Source organism: Protopterus annectens, chromosome 8.part0 (assembly GCF_019279795.1).
Source record: "Protopterus annectens isolate FY-2018-M chromosome 8.part0, PAN1.0, whole genome shotgun sequence".
Lineage (NCBI taxonomy): Eukaryota > Metazoa > Chordata > Ceratodontiformes > Protopteridae > Protopterus > Protopterus annectens.
In genome coordinates, this window is record NC_056741.1 from 1,396,887,906 (window position 1) to 1,396,906,531 (window position 18,626).

General features: G+C 39.5%; 1 protein-coding gene across 1 annotated transcript in view; it reads right to left on the minus strand.

Moving 5' to 3' along the window:
• LOC122809460 (sterol 26-hydroxylase, mitochondrial-like) overlaps positions 1–18,626 on the minus strand; it is an 858,859-nt gene that overhangs the window by 789,373 nt on the left and 50,860 nt on the right. Inside the window, exon 2 of the mRNA XM_044080983.1 lies at positions 4,403–4,687. Within this exon, the coding sequence (XP_043936918.1) occupies positions 4,403–4,687 (285 nt within the window). The remainder of the gene's footprint in view (positions 1–4,402; positions 4,688–18,626) is intronic.

The following is an 18,626-nucleotide window of genomic DNA, read 5'->3' on the forward strand; positions in this document are numbered from 1 at the left end:
CAAAATGGCAATTGGTTTAAATTTAGAGATTTTAGAGGAGCTACCTACTTTATGTTGGGGAATAATGAAGATTTTTTCCCACATGGCAGGTACATAAGAGTATTGAATAGATCTATTAATGAAAATAGAGACTAGGTATGCTATAGGTTCTGCAGTGAGCTTAATATACTTGGCAGGGAGATCATCAGCAGAAAGAAAACAGGGTTGAAGTTTCTTTAGTAACTGTTTAATATATGATGAGGAGACAGGGTGGAGACTGAAAGCATGGATGTCAAGGCTATTAAGAGTTTTGAAGTAGATTAAATGGTTCAGGAGATGTATAGGGAAGAGTAGGCTATGATGTTGATGAAGGAAGTGTTGAAATTGGTAGATGTTTCGGAGGAGGATAAGTCCTGATAGGGGTTTGGTGAAGAAGGACAGCCAGGTTAAAAAATGTATTTAACTGAGCTCCAGAATTTGTTTTTGTTTTTTTGTTTTTTTAATAATAATCTTGTAGGTCAGAGTAATATTTTTTTGTCTAGTTGACTGCTTCTTGGTGAAATTGTACAAATCCTTGTATAAATGTAAGGTCTGAGGAGTTCAATCGTTGTGCCATTGTTTCCATGTTTTCCCACACTTTTGATAAGAATTCTTGTAGAATGAGGCAGTGAGCAGATGAGAGTTGTGTCATCTGCATACTGAATAAGGCAAGCTTAATGAAAGGAGGTATATAGCTTATTGATGAAAATGTTAAAGAGCAGTAGACCAAGAATAGAGCCTTGAGGAACACCCATTTTAAATATTTTACATCTGATAAGGGCAAGGCTATTTAAACTATTCATGAATATACTGTTGAATTTGTTGACAGCTTCATCTGGGTGTAGGATTTTGAGTGAAGACTGGTTTACAAATTTTAGTAGGTTACTGAGTATAACAGCGTGAAAGTTATAAAGATTTTGGGTAGTTTTGTACTGATGTTTTTTTTTTTTTTTAGCTAGTGGGTGATTTGTTTATTGATGAATATAGGGTGATGGTCACTAAGGGAATCAGGTAGAGCACCTGAGACAGCATACTTGTTGAGGTCAGAGACAAGTATCCAGATAAGGATAGAATTTTTATGATTTGCTTTGTAGAACTGAGTAGGGGAAAAGATCAGCTGTTTGAACCCATACAAGTTCAGACTAGTAGTTGAGATGTTAGATGTCACAGATAATCAGTGGATGTTAACATTGCATAAGATAATGGTTTTGGTAGCAATATTTGTAGTTATTCGGCAAATATATATTTTTTATAATTAACATTATTACCTGGTGATATGTAGAAGGCAACTATACAGCGTTTCTTATGGTTATTATCATTGAGGAGAGACATAAAAAGGTCTGCACTTTGGAAGGTTAGTAAGTTAGTTTTGAGAGGTGAGAAACAAGACAGTCATTATATACAATTGCAACACCTGCCCCTTTTTTGTGTAGTCTGTCACATTGAATTATATTGTAGCCAGAGGGTAGAATATCAGAATCTTTTATATGGGGTTTTAGCCATGTTTTGGTAATGACAGCAATATCTGGAGATTGTTGAAGAAACCATGATTGTAGAACTCTAACTTTGTTTAGAACACTATAAATGTTAACAGAAGTAAAGAAAAGTTTCATGGGTGTTGTGTATGAATTAGGTGCAGAGGATGGTGGCATGGATGAGGCTGAGGGGCCAGGGTTGGGATGCATGTCACCACAAAGAGTGATTTTAGAGAAGAGAGGATTAGGATTAATTAGTTTTTTATAAAGTACATTAATTTATTCCAGATTATGTCAAAGTGAATGTAATGCTTAGATGTTTTGTATTTGCAAAGCTGAATAGGTTGGACACTAAATAAGTTTGAGGAAACCGATATGAAGCGGGGTTTAGCCTGAGTATAGGTAGGGTGGCTGATTGTGTGTGAGTGTGAATAAAGCGTGAGAGTACCATGATAGGCAGTATGGTACATACAAATGAATAGTAGAGATGTGAAGATACAAAAGGATAACATGGTAGATACACAGGACTATGGAGCAGTTAAGGAGAGATTATTCTTGAATGCAAAGGAAAAGATGTTAAAGGAGAAGGGGAGATAAGGGGAAACATAGATGAAAATAGAAATGGCTTGCTGGAGATTTCAGGCAGGGTGGTTCCTTATTCTGGAGATGGGAAAAAGTTAAAATATTAAGAGTATAGTCAATTAGAAAAATGTAAAATATACCATAATGTGGTAGGGTAAAATTATGAAATAAAGGAAGTATTTGGAGAATGATTAAGTGGGTGATGTGTATAATAAAATGTTTGTGGGTAATATGTTTTGTGTCACTATTATGAAAGGAAGGGTAATATTGAAGAAGGACTTGCTGAGGAGGAAGATGTGAATATTATACAAGGGGGAAAGGGAGAATAAGTTTAGACTGTAAAGTTAGAACAATACAGGAGAGTAAATTAAATGAGGAAGTACAGAAGAATAAGTGTGTAGGGAAGGTGGTATAAGATTCTAAGAGAGTCTGTATGCTATTAGATCATGAGAAATGAGGTAGGAGTAGCAATTGGTGAGGCTAGTGGGAAGAGGAGGGGATTGGAATGAGAAAGGGAAGGGTATATGTTCAGTATAAATTTAGATAAGGAGGGGGTGGGTGTAAATTGGAGGTAGAGGAGGGGAGCGTAGTAAGCCTGAGAGTAGTAAGGGTAAACAGAGCATGTTAGATCCCCTCACAGATGGAGGTATTAGCTCAAGCAAAACAATCAGTGACAGTGGAAGTAAGGAAAGGTTTAAACAGCAGTGTGAGAGGTTTTGCTAAAATAATGTGAGTAACTCAACGGGGCATTGGAGCAGAGAAAGGTTAACAAAGTTGCTCATGGGTATGGAAGCCATGCATTAAAGTCTGGACAAGCTGCTCATGGGCAAGAAAGCCATATGTATTAAAATAAAATGGCTTTAACAGGCCTGAAGTACACTGACATGTGAAGTATCCTTTTTCTTTAGCAGTAGCACTGGCTGCAAGTTCAGTAGTACAGATGGTTTTAGCAGCTTACCCACTGGCAGTCTTATATACTGCCAACACTATTTTTTTGCCGACTCAAAATCCACCTAGTAGAACATAGATTAACTTATGCAGAAAGATGGGGAAACCAATGACTTTTGAGACTGGGTGGAAGGGGCACTCGTGCAAGCCCTGAGCAGCTATGTTTCTGTGTATGTGTGGGGTGGGTGTGGGGTCTCTTGTACCATAGTTGAACTTTGAAATGCTTTTTTGCTGAACAGCTGAAGGATTCTTCCCAGACAATGTTTTCTATTCTCTTTTCTAGTTAATTTTCTTTCAGGTTCTCTAAATTTCATCTTTGCTGTCATCCAAGCAGTGTACTTACTAGCCAGTAACTGAATTTCTTTTTTCATATTGGGAGGGCTGAAGTAAAGTTGTTGATCAGTGTGCAGCCATCTTGAAAGTCCCAGGACATTAATAATTTGATATCATTGTAATATACTCTTCTGTTCATCAAGTACGAACTGCATAACGAAGCAACTTAGGACATCTTAGTGATTGCGAACTCCACATCACTGTTCTCCAGAGGAAATCATTAACAATGCAGTTTTGAAGTATACAGTGGCAGTGATTCCTTTTGTTTTGGAGATTTCTTCCTTTGTCATGTTTGCACAACCATGATGTTATGATACATATGCAAGTTTGTGGACTGTAGGGGCCTTGCCCCCTGAAAAGGATGCTTACAGTTAGTTTTTTGTTGGGTTGATTCCCCAGTAAATTTTGTTGATTGAGTTGGCTCTTCATCAAGTTGCAACTCACCAAGTCATAGTGGAAACCTTGCATGTTTGTGCTCAGAGTGCCAAGATTTCATTATTATGCTTCAAATTATACCCTCTCTCAACTAATACTTGCACAAAACCCCTGTTTCAAGTAAAAGATACTCTCGTCATCAGTGTGCAAAATGAAATTGGTTTCTGTAAACATACAGCATCTACAAAGAGAATCGAATATTTCTGCAGAAGACAAGCTCCCAACACTCCCATTCCTGTATTATTTTCACTCTTGAGGTCAATGCACATTGAATAAAGATCATAAACAAAGTCTGACTCTTGTTTCAGTACACTTTGGTCTCAGACTTCCAACTAAATAGTGCAGTGCTATGCCTCATATTTCACAACACAAATTGGTGAAAGAAACACAGCATCAAACAATCAAGTGTGAAACACAAACCAGGCAATGTATGACAGAGTGCCTAAAGGGAACCTTTTGGTATATTACACAGAAATGGGAAAATAACAAGCATCTGTAAATAAATATTTTGTAAAATAATGTAGGAATTCACCCTACATTTTTGTAAGCAAGACCAAATCTATAACCAACATAAATATTAGAACAACTAAAGTGCAAAATATCATAAGCACCTGCAGTTCATGAGTCCTGAGCAGGTAACCTCTGATAATCAGCCAGTAGAGTGACTTCCACATTCCGAATCCTGGCAAGTCATCCACGGACTTTATCTCTTTGTGCGTGTTTACAGGTGACATGCTGTTAGTGGTGGTAGTACTGGCAGATGACATGTGTTTCGATAAAACACATGCACGTGATGAATACAGCAGCCTACTCCATGGTAATAATGGTAGCCTTAACAAAGGTTTTATCATCGTGAAGAAGAAATGCGTACTCATTCTCCTGAATGCCAGCAAAACCTGAAATCAAAGAAACAGATGATTATAAACAAATCAAACATTTCTGGTGATGCAGCTGCTGTTTGTGCTAATTGAACAGGCACACCAGAGAAATGCAGTAAATATTTTCACACAGATGTCAGGCATTGTACTGTCACAATTACTTCTGACTGAGTAAGAAGAGCACTAAGTGTTCACACAGTAAATACACAGGACAGCTGGTGGACAGATATGAGTGATTCTGGCAACTCCAACTTACAGATAATGTAGCTCTTTGCCTGAGTAAGCATTTACATATTAAATTGGTGATAAAAGTCAGGAATATATTATATAGATAATATATATAATAAACTGTTGAATAAAAAAATCCTGATTCACAAAATCCCAAATGCACAGAAACCCAATCTCTCAACATACCAGCACATTAATAAGAAACATAAACTAAACACTCCTACCAGCTAGCAAAAGAAGCCCTGCTCCTCGCCAGATGTTTCCATACCAACTTCATAGTTATACAAATGTAAAGAACTGTCAGTACCTCAACAGGTAGCATACCTGCTTCCATGATGGAAGACCAGAATAATGTGGGTTCTACTCTCACATGCTAGGTAATTGGACTATTTTGTCCTGGGAGTTAGCACAGAGTATTAAGGCTATGGGCTACTAAAAAAACTGTGTGCCATAGTGCAGGGTTTAATTCCCACAGCCTTCATTTGCTTACTTTTTTCATTTTATATACGTTATACATTATATATATATATATATATATATATATATATATATTTTGTATATCTATCATCAGTCCAACATTACATAAATTGCTCAGTTCCTGCCTTCCCTTAAAGTTCACTCCTCTTCCTGAACATTAATCTATATATAGTAGTTTTCCATTTATTTCTGAGTAATTTGCTCCTTCCCTTTTCTAAATATCTTGTTCCATAGGATCATGGGAGATCATAGGAGATTACTAGGCTAATGGCCCTGGGGCCCTTACATGCCTAGCCAAAAGAGTTTATCCCCAAAACAGAAACCTCAGTTAGCACCTGTCGCCCTTGTCAATGAGTGACACAGGTGGAACCCCTGGGACAAATTTGTGGTTTCCCATCTACTCATCAAGGTTACGCTTGAAGAGGGTCAGTGAGGTACTCTGTTTGACATGTATGGGAAGTCTATTCCAGAGATGGGGCAGCCTCTGGGAAACAAACCTGTCTCTCCAGCAGGTTTGTTGATGTCGCTTATTAGATTTAGTTCTTTTGAGTGAGTAATGTGCAAGGAATTAGACTTATGGGTATGGAGCATCTCTGGTAGGGCAGGGTCCGAGATTGCCTTGTAGGCGAGACACAGATCACCTCTGAGGAATCTATACAATAGCGAGTAGAGTGAAAGTGATTTGAGCCTGTCCACATAGGACAGGTGTTGGAGGCCATGGATTCTCTTTGTGAGGTATTTCTGTGGCCTTTCCAGTTGGTGCTGATGTTTGGAGAGGTACATGCCAAATAGGGCATTATACTCAATTATTGGCCTAATGAGGGAGGGATATAGAGAGGTAATAACCTCCTTTTTTCTGGATGCAATACCTTTACTTATGGGATGAACCAAGCAAAAGGCTTTTATGACCACTGCCGCTACATGATGGTCAAATGTGAGATTGTTGTCAACCTGAGTACCCAGGTATCTCACCACAAGTTGGATGCTTAGGGGGTTACCAGTGATGTGGTAATCAGTAGGAGCTGTGTTTTTGCCGAATGGTATGATGATACATTTTTTTGCATTTAACTTGAGGCCATGACTTTGGCACCAGTCATTTGTTGCTGTGAGACCCTCTTACAGTATGTTAACAACATTTGGGGAGTCAAAAACAGCACTCAGCTTACAGTAGTCCACAAACTTGATCAGCCACAGATGTTTTGTGTTTGCCTGAACCTCTGAGAAGTAGATGCCAAACAGTAGGGGTTCCAGGATAGATCCCTGAGGAACACGACTAGTGACAGGTCTGCTATTCGAGGTAGAGACACCTATTTTAACCTTGTGGGTCCTGTTGATGAGCCAGTAGGCCCCCCCACCTGATGAGACAGGGATTTACGCCAAGTTGTGTTAGCTTTTTGATGATGCCCGAGTGGGGTATTGTGTCAAAGGCCTTGGCCAAGTCAAGGTAAGCTGTATGTACTGACTTTCCCTCATCCAGGGCCTTGATGACAGTCTCAAAGAAATCAACCAGGTTCAACAGGCAAGATCTGCCCTTGACGAATCTGAACTGGGTTGAGTCAAGTGCTTGGAAATTGCCTATGTCCTTGTTTATGAGATCCATAATAATACACTCATTGGCTTTGCAGATCAGGCTTGTCAAGCTAATGGGGCTATAGTTTCTAAGGTCTGTAGTGGCACTACCTTTGTGCAAAGGGATGACAATGGCAGTTCTTCACTCTGCTGGAATGAAGCCTGTACTTAGGCTGTGGTTGAATATGGTGCTAAATGGCGAAGCTAGGTCTTGCTGGAGATGGTGCAGAATGCAGTCTGGGATACTATCAGGTCCCATGGAAGTTGTGCTCTTAGCCTTGGATAGGGCCTTTAACACTTGATCTATGGAAATGTAAGGTATGGGACAAGTATTGGGGATGTTGAAAGGGCCTTTGCGGGGACAGGGGATGAAGTTTGAACTGAACCTATCTGCTAGCAGGTTGGCTAAGTCAACAGGATCAGTGTAAGCAATACTGTTAAGTACTAACTTGGAACAAACCAGGCCTCTGCCATGGAGGATCCTGACATAACTGAAGAAAGCTTTGTGATTTTCCTTTGTTTCAGAGGCTAATTTTGATTCATAATTGGCTTTGGAGGTTTTCACTAGGGATCTAATTTGCTTGTTGTGGCTAAGGAGGGACTTTCCAATTTGGAATTTGTTCCTTTGTACCCTTGGACAACAGTTTTTTTCCATTTGTTGTAAAGCCTGTTGATAAAGGATGTCCAACAGACAGGTTTATGTTTCCTTGAGGAACAGGTTTTAGTTCTGTTGGGTATGGCTGCATTGTCGTATTGTTCAGCATAGCTGTCTGCATCCTCTGAGGGAGGTTGTGGTGTGAAGCTACTGATATCCTCCCTTAGGAGGTTGTCGTCAGCTTTTGAGAAGTCTTCTAGCCTGGTTAGGGCTGGGAGGATTGGGTAGGATAGAAACTTTGAATGAGACAGACCGATGATCTGATCTCACCAGGGAAGAACATAGTAAGGGAGTGGTGCAGCGGTTGCCCATGTTTGTGAGAACCAAGGCCAAAATGTTATCTCCCCTTATGGGAGATGAGACAAGCTAATCTAGTGCATTAGAACTGATGAAGTCAAGGAATCATTGGATGAGTGCATTAGTGCTGGAATAGTTCACCCAGTCTATGGCAGGATAGTTGAAGTCACCAAGGATCAGGGTGTTAGGGGACACTCTAATGGAGTCAAGTGGATCCAGGTAGGAGGAGTGGGTGTCCTGAGTCATGGAGGGGGGGTCTATAGCTGTCTATAACTTGGATGGGTGTCTTGACAACTGTCAGTTGCACCTGGAGTAGTTCCAGTGCATCATGCTGGCAAACCAGTCTAGGGGTGTGCCTGTCCTTAATGAAGATAAGAGACTTCACCACCCTTAGTCTTTCTGACCTCATTTTGGAGTCACAATGGGTGGAATGAGGTATAGCCTGGAAAGGCAGGGGTGCTCTCCACAGCCCTGAACCAAGCTTCTGTGACCTCACAGATGTCAGCATCTTCCAGTGTGAGGAGAGCCTCCAGTGAGTGCATTTTCAGGAGGAAACAGAAAATAGTTCAAGATTAAGAAATTAAGGGGGTCGGCCTTCCCAAATGCTCTCTCTGTACACAGTAGATTGAGCTGATGAGTTGGGACTGGGAGGAGTGTCCAAAATGAAAGAAGCAAGGGGTAGTCCTTCCCAAATGATCTCAGTGCACTCAGTTGAATGATCAAATGAGATGGGAATGGGAGGAGTGACAAAAATCGAATTTACAGCAGGGGCTAGCAATTCCAAAGTCACCAAGTTTAAGAGTACAACAACAATTGGGTGAAAGGTGGGAAAACACACACAATGCAGACAGAGGCAATAAACAATGAAACAAATAAATAAATGCAGTACAGTTTTTTTTAACTATCACTGAAACAGATCAAGTGCAAAAAGTATACTCATATCAGCTTAGTATGTCCAGGTGGCTATAGAGTCAAACACTGCCAGGTAATCAGTTTTGTTACATCAGCTCTGCTACTGAGCACAATTTCACATAAGTCTTTTATACCAGAAGTGCAACAGAGAAAATAGACCCTCAGGCAATCAGATAAACACAGATGTGTTAACCAGTAGCTAACACCTTGGTAGGCTGACTCCACAGAATGCAAAGCACCCCCACTGTGAAACTAGTTGGCTTAGAGCAAAACACTCAAAATGCAGACAGAGGCCAACAATAAATAATGAAGCAAATAAATAAATGCAGTACAGTTTTGTTAACTATCCAGTTCTTTTATCTCTTTTACAATATTCAATACTTCAAATATAGTTGGTTTAGACTCTGATTTCCATTTTCTAGCAACTGATTATTTTGCCAGCCAACATTATTAAACTTAACAAGGCATACTCCCACATATCGCTGCAAACTTACCTCCTGGATCTCTCACTTTCTGATTGTTTTCCTCACACTCTCCTTTCTTTGGCTCTTCCCACTCTGTTCGCCCTGTGGGCTCACTCCACTCCCCTACCCTGCCCCCAAATCTCACCCACCCCCAGCACCTCTACATTTATTTCGCACTTACTCCTCCCACTCATAACAATTAACTAATCACAATCCTCACCTTATTACCCCTCCCACCTATCAATTAACTAGTCTAAGCCCTCTCTTTCCTTCCCCTCCCACTCCTTCTCTACTACTCCTCCCACTCCACTATCCTAGTCTAAGCCCTTCTCTTTCCTAACCCTCCCACTCCTTCTCTACTACTCCTCCCTCTCCACTATCCTATATACATCTCTATTCTCAGCTCCCTCCTCTCCTCCTGTTAATAATCTCATCCCCTTCGGGTTTCATCCCCTTCATCTTCTTTCCCATTCTACCTCTACCTCTCCTCCTGTTAATAATTCCATCCTCTTCTTCTTCTTTTCCAATCCTCATCTACCAACCTATCCACTTATCTACAGTTCCTCTTCATTACCCCTCCCCAATCTAAGAATGTCCTCCAACATCCTCTATACTATCCGATTCCCTCTCTCCCTTCTCATACTTCTTATTCCCCTGTATCACGCTACTTCTTACTCTTCTAATTCTCTCCCATTCACACTTCTTTCGCAAATAATCCCTTGCACTCACCTTGCCCCACTTCTATCTACTCACTTCCACTCCATATCCTTCTCTTTCATTCCACCTAACCTACTCCACCTATTCCAACCCAAACTTTTCTTCTTCACATCTAAAACCTTCTCCCATAAACTACTGCTACTCCCTAACTACTTCCTACTATGCAAACCTATAAGACTAAAAGTTCTCTCCTGTAATGTCTTAGCCTTATCCGGAGATATCCATCCCAACCCTGGACCCTGCCTCTTTCCCAATAACATCCTCCTCCTTCCCCCTTCTTCTCCTACAGCAAATAACCCTAGTCCCCTTCCCCCTACTTCCCTTACTACAAATAATCCTTTCCCCCCTTCCACTCCTTCTGCTCTCTCTGCTAACACTCTTAAATTCTTCACTATGAATGCCCAGAGCCTAAACAACAAAGTTCACCAACTACAAGCCTGGATTAACCATAACTAACCTGACATTTTAGCCATCTCTAAAACTTGGCTAAAACCTCATATTGCTGACTCTGAAATCTTACCTCACGGTTTCCACATCCTTAGACGTGACTGATTAAATAAAAAAGGTGGAGGCTCTGCTGTAATCTACTCTAACCCACTCTCCTTAATCCCCCTTCAAATCCCAACCCCACACTTTAAAAATACTGAAATTACAGCAAGCCTTCTTCGACTAAATAAACATAAGAACATCTGCATAATTTCCTTATATATCTCCCCAGGCGACAACATCTCTACCCTCAAACATTCTTCACTGGGCCTCTTCTGAAATAAGATATGAAACCTACATTATTGGTGACATTAACATAGATTGGAATAAAATTAACACACCTTCTCCCTCCCTGTCCATTAACCTCTACAACTTCTCCCAAGTAATCCACTCAACAACTCGTCCTAACAAAAAACATCCCCCTGGTTCCATCATTGACTGGATCTTAGTCTCTCACCCACACAAAATAACTCTTTCTGGCACTGTCCCTGACTCCTTCAGTGACCATCTCCCTGCCTTTATTCACCACTCAGCCAACTCCATTCAATATCAACACCACTACATTCAAACACGTAACCTTCACAACTTCAACCCAACAATTGTCTCAAATATTCTTAAACAAATAAACTGGCAAATTCTAAACTCTCTCCCCCTTAACAACGCCGTTGAACATTTTAACTCTGTCTTCCTAAATACTCTCAACTCCCTAGCCCCTCTAAGAAACAAATGTGTCAAAGCCAATCCTGCTCCTTGGCTGTCCAATGAAACAAAACAAAGCATGCACCTCAGGGACAAATCCTGGAAGCTTTACCAGAAAAATAAAACGTCTTCTACCTTACTTCAGTATACCCAACTCCACAACCAAGTAAAGAAATTAATCTCCTCAGACAAAAAAATCTTTTATAATAAACTACAAACCAACAATATGAAAAACCCAAAACAATTCTGGAAATCAGTCAATTCACAGGAATAATCCCTGCCCTGACCATAGTTTAACTGACTTGGAGCTGAGCTCTCACTTCAACACTTTCTTTACTGAATCCATAGCTAAGCTCACAAAAACTTTCCCTAAAAACAATTCTCCCAACTCTCTCTCCACTTTACCCAACAACACCAACAACTGCCCTCTTAACTTCCAGATCAAACTAGTTTCAACCATTTTTATAAAAAGGCTCTTATCTAAACTAAAGCCTTGCTCCAATGCCCCTGACAATATACCCTCCTCCTTCCTTAAATGTGCTGCAGAAGGCATAGCTCTCCCTATCAGTATCTTCATTAACAGATCCTTAAAAGAGTCTTATGTACCCAAACTCTGGCACTCAGCCTACATCCTACCTCTTCACAAAGGTGGCAAAAACACCAACATTTCCAATTTCCGTCCAATCACCCTTCTATCCCCTATATCTAAAATATTGGAAAAATGTGTTCACCACCAACTTATGCCTTTCCTAATCCAGAATCACCTCCTAACACCCACCCAACATGGCTTTCGCCCTGGCCACAGCACTATAACTGCCTTAATATCCTTCCTAGAAACAATCAATCAAACTTGAGATTCCGGACTACTAGTATCCACACTACTGCTAGATCGATCTAAAGCTTTCGACACCATCTCCCATAAACACGTTCTCTCTCATCTCACCAAACTCAATCTCTCCCCCACTTCTCTAGCCTGGTTCTCCAGTTACCTATCTGACAGATCCCAAGCTGTCAGATGGAAGAACTCTACCTCCTCCTTCTTGCCAACATCAACCGGCATTCCTCAGGGACCCATCCTAGGACCCTTACTTTTCAACATCTTTATTAATAACCTCCACACTGCCATCCCCGATACAACAGTCATCCAATATGCTGATGACTCTACCTTAGTCTGTGCCGCCTCTAACCTACCTGAACTACTAACCAAAACCCAAATCGCATTTTCCACTATAGAGAACTGGATGCAACAAAACCATCACTCCCTCAACTCTAACAAATCTAAAATACTACTCTTCCCTCCTACTAGGGCTTTCTCCTTTGACAAAAACACTTTCATAGTCCTAAACCAAACCAACACTGCTATTGAAGTTGTCCCCTCTGCAAAACTTCTTGGCATTACTATAGACGAAAACCTGAAATTTGACATCCACATACAACAAAACAAAAAGAAAACCCACCAAAAGTTGGGTATGCTCTACCAGAACAACCGCTTTCTTACCAACTCCTCTAGACATACCCTGGCAACTACATACCTTCTACCTACACTACTCTATGGCGCCCCTCTCTTAACTAATCTGTCTTCTTCTATCATCTCTAAACTTGAAACTTGCTATAATAAGGTCTCTAAATTTGCCACTAATTCCAAAACATCAACTCACCACTACCTTTCCCTACAATCTCTAAACTGGCTAGAACTATCTAACCACCTAGACTATCTCCGACTAACTACAGCTCACAAATTAATATTCTACCCTGAAAATGCCCAGCCATAACAAATGTCCTTCCTCCATACATCCCGAATAGATCTCTGAGATCCGAACACCAAAACTTCGTCTCCATCTACAAACCAAAACGTCCCGCTGGCCAACTACTTCTCTCCTTCTCACTAGGTAAGAAATGGAACTCTCTTCCCCCTTCTCTCAGGAATATACCCAACATAGAATCATTCAAGACAAAAACTATTCCTACACCTATCATCCAAACGGAAATGCTCCTGCTTCCACCCTACATAAATTCTACTGAATGCCCCCATTGACTATTCTACATTGCTTGCGTTTACTTCTACTCTCCTAAAATAGACTCAGCAGTCTTTCTCTGACTAATGAATTTCTTCCTTAACACTAAAAACTGTAAATACTGTATATATCAGTACCACCAATGTAAAAAAAAAAATGTTCCTATTCTTACAGATATTTGTATCATATTGTATTGAATTGATATTCCAGTAATGGGTGTTCTCTATTATCTATTAGCTGCGTTGTTTGATTTACATCTTATGCATCTGCATTTCTGAATGTATGAATTCTATTCTTGTATTTTACTTTAACATAATGTAACCTTCATTGTATTTGTATTGCTTACGGAGCTTTTTTCCCCGGGCCTCCACTGAAAACAGGCACTTTTAGGCCCAGTGGACTTCCCCGTAATCAAACTGAAAATAAATAAATAAATAAATAAATGTTTAGGCAATTCAGATCATGTCTTTCAGCTCAAAGGAATCATTTCCTTAGTTACAGCCATTCGCTTACCCAATATTTCTGACAGAGTAGTCTGAAGGGAATTTTAAAATCTGCCAACTCATTATATTCTCAAAACATATGCTACCAGTAACCTATTTTCCCCATCATACCTCTAACACTCTGGCCATGGGGAACTTCCATTATCTCACTATTAAATGGGGAACCTACTCTAGCCCTAACTCACTACCGCAAAAGTTTCTTGACTTTGTTAACTCAAATGCCCAGGAACACATTGTTCAACCCCGACAAGAGGAACAAACATGCTAGATTTGGCCCTCACTAACATGACAGGCAGATGCACCACTGCAGCTCTCAGACCCTCATTAGTTAAATCTAACCACAAACCAGTCACCTTCTAACTGGCACTAACACCCAAACTCACAAAGGGTGAAGTCAGACTAAAAGACTTCACAAACGGAAACTATACCCTCCTAAGGGAAGACATAAATGCTTTCCAAGCCCCATCAGCAGCTGGAAATGGTAACTACACTAAAGCTTACACTAAAGCCCAGTATAATTACTTGTATAAGTGTATAGACTCAGCTATTCCAGAGAGAATCAAAGCCAGAGCCCCAAGTAAAAACATGCAGCCCTGGTGGACGGCTAGTGTCAACAAACTTTAAAACAAATGTAAAATGTTGCTGTCTAAGAAAACTGAGGCGAGGCCCCAACAATGGAAAAGCACCCTCTTCAGCCTCAACAGGCAAATAAGATAACATGTCAAATCATCTAAGGGTAACTTTGAGGAAAAAGAACTTAGCAATCACAGCCAAGGATAACCAGCTAGGTACACATCCTAAATGGTAAAACCCAGGCATGTGCTGAACTATTGACTAATGGTATCACATACACTAATCCCACAGAGATAACAAACTTGTTGGCGGACAGATTTGGTAAAAATGTCACTACCTTATCCCCTCCAAACTTATCACAAAGTTTGCCCCAAACTCCACCCCTGCCCTACATATCCAAACAGCAGGACATTTAAGCCTTGTATAAGGCAAAAAATACAGCCTCTATGGGACCAGACTGCATCCCAGGCTGTCTCTAAACAAACTAAAACATGAACTAGCATCACCATTAAGTACCGTATTCAATCACAGCCTAACCACAGGCTATGTTCTTGTGCAATGGGGAACAGCAACAGTTATTCCTCTTCACAAAGGTGACTCAGAAACAGACCCTGAGAATTATAGACCCATAAGTCTAACCAGCCTTATCTGTACATCCATGAAACATATAATCATGGACATCATAAATACACAGGCAACCTCCAAACCCTGGATCCAACCCAATACAGTTTTATCAAGGGCAGCTCCTGCCTGTTAAAGCTGGTGGATTTCTTTGAAAGTGTGACCAAGGCTATTGATGAGGGCAAACCTGTGCACACAGCATATCTTGACTTGGCCAAGGCATTCAACACAATCCTACACTCAGGCATTACAGGTAAACTAAGCAAACAGAATGTAAACCCCTTTGTTGTAAGCTGGAGTGCTAATTGACTCACACACTGGTCACACACTATCAAAGTGGGTGACTCCACATCATCTAGCAGACCTGTCAACAGTGGGATGCCACAAGGTCAGTGCTGGATCCCCTACTGTTTGGTACATACTTCTCAGAAGTTCAGGCCAAAACTAAGGGGCTGTGTCTGAACAAATTTACAGACAACAGCAAACTGGGTGCAATTATTGAATCTCCAAATTATATCAGTATACTACAGGAGGGTCTTATGCAGACCAATGACTGGTGCCTTAGTCATGGTCTCAAACTAAATGCAAAGAAATGCATCATCAGTCCCATCAGTAAAAACAATGTCTCTTCACATTATCAAATTAACAACAATACCCTATGTACCTACAAAGTGGTAAAGGATCTGGAATCACAAGTAGACTGCAATCTTAACTTTGATCACCATATGTCTACTGCAGTAAGGAAGGCTTTCTACGTAGCACACTTGATGAGCAAAAGCATCACCTCCAGAGCAAAGGAGGTTATAACCCCCCTATACTCTTCACTAATCAGGACCATAATTAGGTATAATTCCCCTTACCAGGGATAGCACCCACAGCCCTCCTGGACACAGGCAGTCATTACTAAATACAATCCTGGGTATTGACTAGAGTATCTATGATATTACATTGGGATGAAACAGCTAGGCTTGAAATGACCTCCCGGTCAATAGCCTAGTAACCTCCTATGATCTTATGATCCTAACATTTGCTATCTACCCGAGAAAAAATACTTTGAAGTCAGCTTGGGGTATAAGATACATATCCAGACACTTCCATGCAAGAATTCTAAACTTTCTGGACTTTGTTGCATACATGAGAGTCATACACATGTCCTCCAATTGTTCCCTTTTAAATTGCTTTTCTAGTCTCTCTTCCCAATATTTCCTAACATCCTCTGATTGATTTTTATAGGTATCATGCAATATTTTACATGTCCTACTAATTACTGATTTTTTAACAGCTGCTTCTGTTCTAAATTTAAGTAAAAAAACACCAAAGCAGGCCTTTCATTTATGATTCCCTATCCATGTCTTTTTGCCTTTACTCAGATATCAATTCCTGCTAGGGAAGGCAGTCTCTAGCCTGCAGTCCAAACATCTTCTTGATCTCAACCCACTTGTTTTCCTTTTCCTCTAATTATTTATACCCCACACCTTGGTTCCTTTACGAGTTTACTCCAGTAAAGCCCATTCCTGTCTTGCCTATTTTCTGTAACCCTTACTTGCAGTTATCCCTATTGGGAAAATCTCCTTTCTCCTTTCTTATGTTGGCTTAGTTCCCAGAATTCTTTTGCTACTTTATGAATGTAATATTCTGTAGGGTTGTTATTACTCTCCTTAAGGATTTGTCTCTCTATCTTCTTACTTTTTGAACTTCTCTCCTGCTTCATCATCATCCTTTTCCACTCTGAATTGTAACCTTCTGCTTGCATTATTTATATGAGCCTTAACTGTGTAGCTCTAAAATATCCCTTCAAATCAAGTAATTCTAAACCACTTTGTTCTATTGGAAAAGCACCTTATTCCACTTAACTCTTACCCTCTCTTCCCTTCCTAGATAAATTCCTTCAACTCTTTATTACTGTCCACAACTTCTATTCTGGTTGATAAAGATATGACTGACCTGTATTTAAAACTGAAGGGACTAAAACATTTTCACTGCTTATATCTTACCATCCATATCCACAAATAAGGGTTTCCTGCTTCACAGAATTTGTATTATATTTTGTTTAGTCTCTTCACACATATCATTAGCTGCCATAACAGAACCCACTTTATTCCATACATCTGAATACTTTATTCTGTCATGACACTATAAATATAAGTATTGCTGAAGTAATTCATGTGTGGGTACATAATTAATGGCCTTTAGGAAAGAAGTCTCTTTGGGGACAAAAGTGACAATAAAGTTGTTTTATTTGCTAAAGAAGTGTGTTTTAGTATTCCTGGTGGTCCTAGTTCTACCTGTTCAATGGATTTTATCAGTTTCTAAAACCAAATATTGTTTATGTAAACATTTTTCTTAAAGCAAAAAAAAAATTAATAGTAGATGTTAAATTTCTCAGGAAATCATCCAAGTCTTGATCTGTTCCACCCCTAATGTAAAAATATTGTCAACAAATCTTTTATAGAATAGAAGTCGATTCCTATATTAATTTGTAATGTTAAAAACAAATAATCTTTCCCATATCAATAATGATTAATTAGCATAGGTGTTAGGTTCATAGGTTCATAGGTTGGTACTAGGCTATCAGCCCTAGGGCCTATACAAGCCTAGCCATAACAATTCCCTGGCTATTTCTTCCCACACTATTTACTTCCCTGGACCAGTCAGTCATACCTATTATTATACCTTTAGTTTGTACATAATATGAATCCTGAAAAAGGAAGACATTATTCTGCAATATTAGCATAAATAGTTCACAAACACTAGAAATTTCCATGGTTGAAAGAGATGTATACATTGATAAATGCTTTCTAACAGCTTCTTCCAAAATAATTTGGTATGACAGTAAGCAGGGAGCCAACACCACCAGTTATAAATTTATAAATAGTGATGTTATTCTCAAAAGACCAAAAAGCTAGCTTCTGTAAAAAAAATAGTGCTGTCCTTTATATAGCTGTGCATATAAGTAAAGGTCTGCTTTAACTTGAATCCCAAGTATATAGATATTGGTTCTGGATGGCCTCTGGCTGAAATTATTGGTCTAAGTGTGTGTGTGTGTGTGGGGGGGGTAGAGATATCCTTACGACTTTTGGGAATACTATAAAAGAATGGAATAACAGTAAGAGCTAAATAAAAATAGTGTAACAGTTCTAAAGTAAGACAACCATTCAAATGCATACTATAAACTTGCTCATTCATATTTAAAATAATTTTATCAACTTTTCCACATTATAATTGCTTGCATCACAATTCATTAAGTAGTCATATACAGCTATTACATATTTATCCTAGTCCCTGACAACTATAACTCCACCTTTATCAGCTGCCTTAAAAATTATTTCATCATTATGTAATAACTTTTTTAAGGTTTCCCTTTCACCATACATCATATTATTAAATTTTTGGGAATATGCTTTTTTACTTTATAAATATCATACATTTAATTTTCCTACACTTTTGAAAGGCACTGAATAAAGGATGTCTGATCCGTATAAAAGTACTTGGCTTTTTTTAGAATTACATCAGGTTTCTTATCAGTGGATAGAAAACTGACCTTAAATTTAACTGTCTCACAAAAAAATCTAATGTCCATTAAAAATTTCATGTACAGGTCCATCATTTACAGGTATAAAATTGAACCCCTTATTCTGCAGGTTAAATTCATTCTGAGTAAGTCCATAGGATGAGATGCTATAAACAATGTTATCTACCTCAGATGGGTCCTAGATCTACTATTTGTCAGCACATTTTAGT